Below are 11467 nucleotides of genomic sequence, written 5' to 3'. Positions count from 1 at the left end.
TTGATAACTTAAAGGAACTTCTGTATAATCCAAACAAAATCTTCAGTCTCATGTTTTATTGTTTAAACTATTCTTAATATTTCAGGTTATTCCTGTTTATAATAAAGGAGATTCATTCCAACCAAACTCCATTGAGGTAAAATTTTAAACACAACTTTCAATTTGGTTTAATTTTCAGAATTTTTTGATGACCTTATGGTTAGGATGTGGGACAGATGAATCTTATTTTCCTTTGAATATACATGTACATATATATTGACTGCAACAATCACATTCAGCTAGCAATCAAAGATCTGTAATAAAAACTGCAAGAATTCAAGTCTCAATTTACATTATTTATTTGTAGTCATTATTCAGATAATGTATATTATTTTAGATGAACATTAAAGCACATAGGCAATTAACAAGTTATTAAATTCTATAAATTTGTACAGTGTGAACATTCAAGAATGAACAATGCAAGTATTTTAAATGAAGTTTCAATAGAAAGTAAGTTTGGATACTGATTTTATTAGGAATACATATAGCTCCATACAGATTGTTTAATTGTACCTAATTTTGAAACTTTTCAGATGGTTGCCAGTGAAACAAGTCCTCCATCTTTACTGACAGAAGCTGATCTTATAGCATTGATGGATAAACATGGAATAGGTAGGTTTGATTATTATATACTATGGATGGATGTGATGATTGATAATGAGTGTAAGCTTGAAAAAAAAAAAAAAAAATTAATAGTGTCCTTTTTATTTTGATAGGAGCTGTTACCCTTGAAAAACAATTTTGTAGTAATTTTTTGTGTTTTTTGTTGAAAATGAAGTAGATATTGAGAAACTATCTGATACAGCAAAAATTTTCATTGTATAAGATATTCAAAGAAGTCAACATTCCTGATATTGTCAGTTAACTCAGATTAGAGTTATTTATAGTGTTGAAAGATGATATTTTTTCATTTTTGCTTGAACAATTTGCATTATCAACTTTATGTATGATGATGAAAGATTTTAACGACCTTGACTGGCTATATAGCCCTTGTATGGTCGGTTTCTTTTTCATGTATAAATACCAGTTGAGCATCTCCATGGAGCCTGTAGTTTACAATCATAAAAAAATCATATTTTATTTTAATTACAGGAACAGATGCAACACATGCCGATCACATTGAAACCATTAAAAGTAGAATGTATGTTGGTGTGAAGCCTGATGGGAAATTTGTTCCAGGACAGTTAGGAATGGGACTGGTTGAAGGTAATTTAATTTGTGTATATGCACATTTAGCTAAAACAATTTTAGTCCTTTGCTTTTATGTTTTTCTGCTGTCCATAGGGCTTAGTGGACTTATTTTGAACCAAAACATTCAACCAATTTTAAAATTTCATATTATTTCTATAATTTTTGGTTTCATTTGTTAAATACTTTGAACCACTTAAAGTTTTCCTGAGATGACAACCATGAACATTTATCTAGATGTTATGCAATTAAACCTAAACTTGGCAAAAGAATTACTTACAGTAAAACAATTGTCAATGATATGATTGTGATTGTTGATAACATGAACAACACAATTGGTGCCACATGTGGAGCACGATCTGCTTACCCTTCCAGAGCACCTGAGATCACCTCTAGTTTTTGGTGGTGTTTGTGTTGCTTATTCTTTAGTTTTTCTATGTTGTGTCATTGTTTGTCTGATTGTCTTTTTCATTTTTAGCCATGGTGTTGTCAGTTTATTTTCGATTTATGAGTTTGACTGACGCTCTGGTATCTTTTGTCCCTCTTTAATATATATTTTAGGTTCACTTATAAAATAAAAATCTTCTTTGTAGGTTATGATTCCATGGGATATCAGATGTCCAAACCAAATTTACGTGCAGAACTGGAGGCTGATCTTAAAAGGTACATGCAGATTACACAGATGAAAAATTATTTTTTTGGAAAAAATAACAAGTAGTGAGAATGTTATACTGAATGTTCTATGTTTTCCTCAGTCAGCCATGTTTCTGACATTTTGTAAAGGAACTGCATTTTGTTTACAATTTACTATTTATAATGCATTTTTTTTTATATTTGTAAAAACATGAAAATTCTTCATACATAATACATGTAGTTGAATTCAAGTATTATTTTTTTTCAGGATTTGTGAAGGAAAGAAGAATAACATTGGTATGTTAAACAAGGAACTTACTTCAAACTGATTTTATTAAGATGGATGGACATTGATAAACTAAGAGTTCAATAGACCACTTTCGAGTTCATCCGTCACCGGCAAAAACTCGTCAATTATGCACGCCTTTATGACGTCATTTACCAGATAGAGGGGCTCGCCTGTATCCCTGCACTATTTACGTTCATCAAGCGTCTAAGTGATCGTTTTTGTGCAGGATAAACTAGAAATAATGGTTGCTCTGTAGGTACTTACTGACAATTCCCTAATGACAGCAGTGTTGATTGTCTATTTTCAGAATTCAATTTGCCGAATAATTCGTACAATATAGAATTATAATTTTCCAATCACTCGCTCAACATTGTAAGGAAGTGACGACGCCCCTAAACGCACAGATGACGGTGATAAAGGCGCGTATAATTGACTAGTTTTTTCCGGTGACGGATGAACTCGAAAGTGGTCTATTGATCATATATGGAGGCTGTCTTTAAAGATAATTAATTTAGATTATTTGTCTGCATTATATAAGACATATACAAACATGAACATGAAGGTTGATAGTAGATCTTTTATTTATGCCCCTGCTGTAGGCAACAGGGGCATTCAGTGTTACACTTGACTTTATGACCTTCCATTTGTCTATTCAATTTTCAAAGCTTGAGCAGAGGCATTTTTTGTCCTCAGACACATTCTTCTTTTTATATAATATTGGTATGATATGTAGACAAATTTAACAAAATAGAAATGAAGTTGACAAATTTATATAGAAAATTTTAAAATTTATCTGACATAGGATATGAAAAATCTCCAACTTGAAATATTAATTGTTTATTTACAGATGTTTTACAGCAGCAAGTAGCAAAATACAAAGAAGTGTTCGTGGAAGCCTGTAAACAGGTATATTTATCTGATGTTTATTGTATGTATTATGTTGTTTTATTAATATTTTAATGTTTTAAACAAAACTTTGAATTTTTTGAAAAAACTAAGGGTTTTCTTATCCCAGACAAAGATTACCTTAGCCGTGTTTGGCACAACTTTTTGGAATTTTGGGTTCTCAATGCTCTTCAACTTTGTATTTGTTTGGCTTTATAAATATTTTGATATGAGCGTCACTGATGAGTCTTATGAAGACGAAATGCGCGTCTGGCGTACTTAATTTTAATCCTGGTACTTTTGATACTATTAATGTTTGAGGAATTCATGCTCGGAAAATATATTGATTTTTCTGGAGGCAAAAGGTTTTTTTTATAAGAGAAGACAAAAATATTAGATGAGAACAATTAATGATATTTTAAATTCTTAAAATACAGTTTTAACATTGCCAATGAAAGTAAAATTTCTTTGAAAATGATTTCTAACAATGGTATTTTTGTTTCTTAAAGGCCATAAAATTAGATACAGCATTGTCAACATATTTGGGTGAAGCTAAGGATTTGCCTGTTGAAGATGGTAATTATTTACTTTAGTCCTATCACATTATATTTTTTGATTATATAGAAACGGGATGGGTAGAGGATGAGTGACAGGAATACATTTGGATATAAGTTCAATGGAAAAAAGAAGGATTTTTATAATAAAATTGAGAATGGCAATGGGGAATGTGTCAAAGAGACAACAACCTGACCATAGAGCAGACAACAGCCAAAGGCCACCAATGGGTTAATGCAGCGAGAAACTCTGGCACCTGGAGGAGTCCTTCAGCTGACCCCTAAACAAATATGTTACTAATACAGTGATAATGGATGTCATACTAATCTCCGATTATACACAAGAAACTAAACTTAAAGATATAAAATGATAGAAAAATCATACTAGACTAACAAAGGCCAGAGGCTCCTGACTTGGGACAGGCGCAAAAATGTGGTTGGGTTAAACACGTTTTTTGAGATCTCAACCCTCCCTCTATATCTCTAGCCAATATAGATACAACAAACGCACAACAATACGCATAGTAAAACTCAGTTTCAGAGAAGTCTTGAGTCCAGTGTCAGAATAGGTAACAAGAGAAACAAAACAAAATGACAATAATACATAAATTAACAAAGGACAAGCACAATTCCTCCTGTTAGGGGTTTAGTATTATACTTTCATAAAATATATGAGAAAAACATAACCCATGTCATGCCAACAACTGGTAACAAGTGGCAATCAAAAATCAAAAGTCCAATAATAACCGAAAAACCATTGCCAAAAATAAAATTAACAAACAACAATAACAAATCAGTATGAGGTATTTAAATGAATAAAAGTTCAAATATAACATCAAAAGGAAAAATATAAGAATTTTGATATCTGTTATGAAGAGAAAACCAGCCTTCATTACAAATTAAGCTGTTTTACCTTTTTTAGTTCTGAATATTATGGCCTCTTTACCAGTAAAGAAATGTCCAAATTGTGGTCAAGATATGACCTTGAAAACAAAGAAAGATGGAAAAGGGTGAGACTAATATCCAAAATGAAAACTTGTAACAAAAAGATGATAGCTACTATACTCAATCAGTGTCCATTAAGATTATCTAAATACTGTGGCACTGTTCAGATAATCACCCAATAGATAAGTTGTAGAATACAAAGGGAGGTAATCTGGACCTACATCATGAAGTTTGATAGACCATGATAATAAAAGGATAAGTCGTCCCAAAAATATGAAATGACAAGCAGGCAACAGAACACAAACATATAACTGCTAAGTTTAAATGAACAATATTGAAAAGAAGAGTGAACTTTTGAAGTTAAGGAAAAGTTAGTACGGTAGCTCCTGTTCTAAATACAGCAACTCTATTAGAAATGTTTATGTGCCAGCAAACATAAAAAAACACATTTGTCTCGGAAACATCAAAAGGAACTTTTGTTAACTAATTGTCCAGTTTAAATCTGTTTTAAAATGATACAATACTTTATTCTGCTATATTCCACATATTTCAATTCTAGATTATAACTTTCCCTGAAGTAAATATCTGGTGGTGATATATACAAAAGGAAAACATTTTTAATGTTCTGTTTTTTATGTTAATGTTGTTTTTGACTTTATGTTTAAGCATTTGTTATCTTGCTTTTCAGACATTACATCGGTTGTATGGGTTATCCTGGATGTAAGAGTGCTATATGGTTACCTGACTTTGTACTAGAAGCCACAGTAGAGGAAGCAGTTTGTCAGAGGGTTAGTTCGTTGTATATTTTATAAGATGTTGTGTCGATGTAGTAATACACATATTCTTATTTACAAGAGGACGTCACTTAATGTACATAACTTTTTTTCATTTTCAAGTCTTTAAAAACAATATTTTATATTCATCTGCATAATATAAAATATTGCCAATCATAATACAAAAATATGTGTTTTGCATGCTGAGGATATGACTGGGCAACGGCTATTTTATTGTGACAGTACGTTGTTTAAGCAAATATATTACAGAGCTTTTAGAAAAAATGTAAAATATATTGTTTAACATGTACAACAATTTTATGCCCCACCTACGATAGTAGAGGGGCATTATGTTTTCTTGTCTGTGGCTCCGTTCGTTTGTTTGTCCATCCGTTCGTTCGTTCGTTCATTCATCAGCAGGTTAAAGTTTTTTGGTCAAGGTAGTTTTTGATGAAGCTGAAGTCTAATCAACTAGAAACTTAGTACACTTGTTTATGATATGATCTTTCTAATTTTAAAGCCAAATTTGACTTTTGACCCCAATTTCACGGTCAACTGAACATAGAAAATGAAAATGGGAGTTTCAGGTTAAAGTTTTTGGTCAAGGTAGTTTTTGATGAAGCTGAAGTCCAATCAACTTGAAACTTAGTAAACTTGCTGCTTATGATAGGATCTTTCTAATTTTAAAGCCAAATTAGACTTTTGACCCAATTTCATGGTCCATGGAACATGAAAAATGATAGTGCCAGTGGGGCATCCGTGTACTTTGGACACATTCTTGTTAATACCTATGTGAGTTTATATACACTCGTTTTTATACACCCCTCAAAATTTATATGCCCGTCAAAATTTTGACGGGACGTTTGATGGTATACAAATGTCTGGTGTCCGTCCGTCCGTCCGTCCGTCCGTCTGTCTGTCTGTCCGTCTGTCCGGCGTAAACATGTAGCACCGTAACTTGAGAACGACTTATCTAAATTTCATGAAACTTAATATAGTTGTTTCTTATGATGGTCAAATTATCTGTATACTTTTTGGTGAAAATAAGATTAAAACTTTTTGAGTTACGGCACTTAGTTACTAAAACAGGGGTGTGTTTTTTTTTCACATGTTGCACCGTATCTCAAAAACGATTCTTGATTATGGCTTAAAACTTTAAACATTTCTTAGTTATATTAATCTTAATATCTGTATACTTTTTGGTGATGATTCAAAATTTCATTTTTGAGTTATTGAGTATTTTGTAAAAAAGGGGAAGGGTTTTTTACATGTCGCACCATATCTCAAAAACGGTTTATGATTATTGCTTAAAACTTTACACATGTCTTTGTTATATTAATCTTAAGATCTGTATACTTTTTGGTGATGATTCAATATTTCATTTTTGAGTTATTGAGTAATTTGTAAAAAAGGGGGAGTTTTTTTTACATGTTGTGCCGTATCTCAAAAACAATTTATGGTTATTGTTTAAAACTTTACACACTTCTTTGTTATATTAATCTAAAGATCTGTATACTTTTTGGTGATGATTCAAAATTTCATTTTTGAGTTATTGAGTATTTTGTTAAACAGGGGAAGGGTTTTTTACATGTCGCGCCGTATCTCAAAAATAATTTGTGATTATTGCTTAAAACTTCACACACTTCTTTGTTATATTAATCTAAAGATCTGTATACTTTTTGGTTTTGATTCAAAATTTTATTTTAGTGATATTTAGTTTTTTGTAAAAAAAAAAAAGGGTTGGGGGTTTCACATGTCTCGCCGTGTCTCAAAAACAATATATGGTTATTGCTTAAAACTTTCTCAGAAACTATTTATGATTATTTCAAAAATTTTCCACACAAGTCGTCGGCCGTATCATGCGCTCATGGCTCGGCTGTTAATTAGTTTATATATTTTCTTTTTAGTGTTTACCAAATGAAGTAAAGAATATCAAGTTTAAGTTTAAAAGAGGATCGGTTCCTCCAATGGTTCCAACAGAGTAAGTGATAACAGTGGATTATATTACCAGAAAGTGAATTATCACTCCTAACAGACAATAACAATCAAAACCAAGGAGTAAACAAAGACTCACAAAACCAAAGGACATTTACATCAACAGTTATAAATAATAAATAACACAAACTCCACTAAAAAACAGGAGTGAAATCAGGTGCCCCTGAAGGGTAAGCATTTCTTGCACCGTATACATCACCTGTTGTGTTATTTCTTTGTTCAGTTGGGTAATGATGGAAGATTATTATGACTGAGGAAGAATATCAGGAGTTAATAAAGGATCAAAACTGGAAATGAGATATTTGCTTTTTCTTTGAACTTCCATATTTTGATGCATACTTTATGTTAAAAAAAAATGTACATCTATTATTTTTTAGTTCAGTTGGCTCAAAATCAGAACTATTGCTAACACTTTATGTCCATCCTCTATAAGCCTATAATTTTGTAGGTATACTGGTTGTATAGGAGGATGTGATGAAATGTTAAATGAAGCACTTAATTTATCAGGTGAGTGTTTTTAGCATGCATCTGCAGGTTGTGTATTTCTTAGCTATCCTTGTTTATAATGGGTTTATAGAGGGAGTGATATTGTTCTCCACACTAGGATTGCATGAAACATAAAAATATAGGGTGTATGCCTTTCTGTGTGTTTCTTAATCCTGTCTTGTTTAAAATATACCATATTTTTTATATCAACAATGTCTTAGACAAGTTTGAATATCAGGATGGATCAACTATTTTTAAGGAGTTATTCACCTTAGAAATATTAGTGATATGGAAAATTTCTTTGTTATTGCTCTCATAATGTACAATTCTTGCCAGATTTTTTATGAAACTTATATCAAAGGTTTTTGCTCTCAAGCCTTCATTTCTATATAATATATATATATGTCGTGTACAAGTTGCGATTTTGTACAGGTTATAACATGTACAAAAATATTGTACATGTTATAACTCGTATGATGCAAAAATACAAGTTATAACATGTACAAAAGTACCCCATACATGTTATAACCTGTACAAAATATTGCTTAAAAATGGTTTTAACTTGTACAAAATTTAAAATAAATCTTAAAGAAGTAAAATATACATTTAAATTCACCAATGTATAAAGAACAACAATAAATAGGCCATAACGTGTTTTTTTCTGTTAAGGACAATGATCACAAAGTTTCAGAAATATATGTTTCATGAATAATGTTGGCAAAATGTGTTTTCATGAAATTGTATGTTTTATGCAGTTCATCATGGTTGAAATAAGTGTGAAGCTATTTACTAAAAACTTGCATTTCTCAATGACAATTACAATAGATACTAGTTTCTGAATTCTTCCAAAAAATTTAAGAACGATTCTTAATAATTTTGGGAAATACTCCTCCCTCTCGTGTTTATAGCATGCAAAGACTAAAACAATGTCGTATATGCTAACTCTGTAAAATGTAAAAGCAATAGAGAGCTGAAATTGTTTTAATTGGACCACGCTCCATTATCAATATCTTTGGATCTACTCTTCAACATTTTTGGCCTTCAGCATGACTTATGTTAATTCATAACTCACTTTTTGTTTAATTATAAGGTCATTGCATCAGGCGAATGTCATTTTGATGTTTTAAATATATATCCTCTTCTTTGAAAGCATTTATTTGTAGCCTTTGGATGTTGTCTGCTCCATTGGAGGGTTGTTGTCGTTAGACACATACCCAATTTTAATTCTCAATTTTATTTGTAGACACATCTACCCTGACTATCCTCTTATGTCTTTTAGTGTCAACTAGAATGAAAGTATTTTACTATTGCCTTCAAAGTGGACACTCACAATTATAATTCATCAAATAAAGATATGTCCATAGAAAGGCATAAGAGGATCATAAGACATGTCCTAAGATATTTATCTTAGGACAGGTCTTAGGAATGCTTTGTAATACCGACCCCTGGACTTTAACTGTTCCAAAAAAGGACAATACACACTAACATGAAGAAATAATACAGTAAAAAAAGTTATGAAAATGTTATTGAGGTCAATATTATACAATTACCGTCTTTTGATGAGGTAAATATGCGGTTTTATTGACTTTTGAAAAAATGATATTCACTGAGGCCGACGGCCGAAGTGAATATCAGTTTTTTCAAAAGTCAATTAAACCCCATATTTACCGAAAACAAAAGACAGTAATTGTTTTATTCCATATTCCCAGAGAAGAACATGTATTTAAGGTATAACATATACCAAAACAAATTTTACATGAAAAATAAAATTATAACGTTGCATGTAAAAGCGCGTGATGTTTAGCGCGGTGAATAACACTTTCTCAGGTGAATATGCTTTTTAATTCAAATCCAATTCATATAGAGAAACCTACTAAAATAATACCAATATGGAATAACAGATGATATTTACCTCATCAAAAGACATTTATTGTATAATATTACCTCATCAAAAGACAGTAATTGTATATCATTCTGTTGCGATAATAAAAACATATTCTTATTTTTCGATTTTGTACAAGTTAAAACCATTTTTAAGCAATCTTTTGTACAGGTTATAACATGTATGAGGTACTTTTGTACATGTTATAACTTGTATTTTTGCATTATACAAGTTATAACATGTACAATATTTTTGTACATGTTATAACCTGTACAAAATCGCAACTTGTACACGACATATACAAAGATTTAAAGAAACAAAAAAAGGAATTTTTTTGTTTGTTATTTTTTTGTTATTTCCCTTTTGATATATCAAATATGTTTAATACAGGGAACATTGGAACTTTGTTCTTTTCTAACTTTGGTAATACTCTGTTACTGGTCTGTTTTTTTTGTTTTATATATATATATTATGTTTTATACAGCGTCTCGGCCAGTAAGACCATCAAATGTTTCAACTCAAAGACCTAGTAACAATACTTCACTGAATACATCTATACCAGATAGTGGATATGGTAGTTCAGGACCTTCACGTTCATTTTCTACCCAGAATTCATCACTTCAAACACAAAATTCTTATCAAAGAAACACAAATCAAAGACAGCCATTTCAACAGAATAATAGTCCCTTTCAAAGAGGACAAAATCAGAACAGAAATGATAGTTCTTCTGTGCCAAATAGATTCAGTAGCCCCTCAATGAATAATCCCAGAGGAAGTGAAAATCAAAATAGGGGAGATAACCCACGAGTGCCTCTCTTGCCAGTACAACCATTTAATAGAAGTGCTGCGAGTGGACAGTCTGATGGTTCCAATTCTGTTGTATGTAATTGTGGTGAAGATGGTGTTTTATTAACAGTCAGAAAAGAAGGTCCAAATACAGGTTAGTTATTTCATATAAAGTATCATATTAGAAATCTTTGCAAAATTGCTCATCATTTATTTTCTGAATAGTATCTATGAGGATCTGTGATTTGTGAAAACATGTTAACTGGTAATTAGGTAAAATTAGAACCATCCTAGTGGTTACTTGAGGCCACTATGTTCAGCAATGAAGTTTCGGTCCGTGTAACACTTATCAATTCAAAGTTTTAAAAAGTTTTGAAGTTTTAGATTTTTTGAATTTTGATCAAAGTTTTAAAATATCAAAATTTCAAATTGTGTTAAAGTTTTGAAATTTTGAAATTTTAACCAAATTATTAAAATATCAAAACTCTAAATATTGTTTATAAATTTGATATTTTAGAAACTTGATCAAACTTTTAAAATACTAAACCTAACGTGCAATTTTGATTATTTCACTTTTTGAAAGTTTAATTTTTTAAATGTTTGCTTAAAATATCAAAAATATAAAGGGGCGACAAGAGGGGTACCTGTAATCACTGATGTAAACACGGCTCTGATAAGAACTATTCTTAGTTATAAATAAATAGCATGAAATATATCAAATCATTCTTAATAACAAAATAAATAATGAAAAGAAGAAGTCGTTTTTTTTTATGAAACATATTAGACATCACATAGGATAAAAGTATCCTGAAATTTTAAGGTTGTGCATCTATCAAAAAAAATATAATTAAACCTATTTGAACCGGAATCAACTATGTTGATTTAAATCTCTTATATAAGGTTTAGCGTTTGAGATAAATAATTCAAAGCTATTTTGTGTTCCCAGTGCCCAACATTTAGAAGTATCAGTGAAAAATGACCAACTCGAAGTAAACCATATAGTATTATTCGC

At 30.9% G+C, this 11467-nt stretch overlaps 1 protein-coding gene across 1 annotated transcript in view; it reads left to right on the top strand.

Annotated features, from left to right (window-relative positions):
• Nucleotides 1–11467, top strand: part of LOC134725545 (DNA topoisomerase 3-alpha-like) — a 49586-nt gene that overhangs the window by 27394 nt on the left and 10725 nt on the right. The window contains exons 15-26 of the mRNA XM_063589454.1: nt 86–136; nt 573–651; nt 1132–1245; nt 1821–1890; nt 2129–2157; nt 2997–3055; nt 3544–3610; nt 4511–4598; nt 5222–5321; nt 7214–7287; nt 7750–7808; nt 10154–10609. Of these exons, the coding sequence (XP_063445524.1) occupies nt 86–136; nt 573–651; nt 1132–1245; nt 1821–1890; nt 2129–2157; nt 2997–3055; nt 3544–3610; nt 4511–4598; nt 5222–5321; nt 7214–7287; nt 7750–7808; nt 10154–10609 (1246 nt within the window). The remainder of the gene's footprint in view (nt 1–85; nt 137–572; nt 652–1131; nt 1246–1820; nt 1891–2128; nt 2158–2996; nt 3056–3543; nt 3611–4510; nt 4599–5221; nt 5322–7213; nt 7288–7749; nt 7809–10153; nt 10610–11467) is intronic.

Source organism: Mytilus trossulus, chromosome 7 (genome assembly GCF_036588685.1).
Source record: "Mytilus trossulus isolate FHL-02 chromosome 7, PNRI_Mtr1.1.1.hap1, whole genome shotgun sequence".
Lineage (NCBI taxonomy): Eukaryota > Metazoa > Mollusca > Bivalvia > Mytilida > Mytilidae > Mytilus > Mytilus trossulus.
Note: the sequence above shows the minus strand (reverse complement) of the source record. Positions and strands in the feature narration are given on the sequence as shown.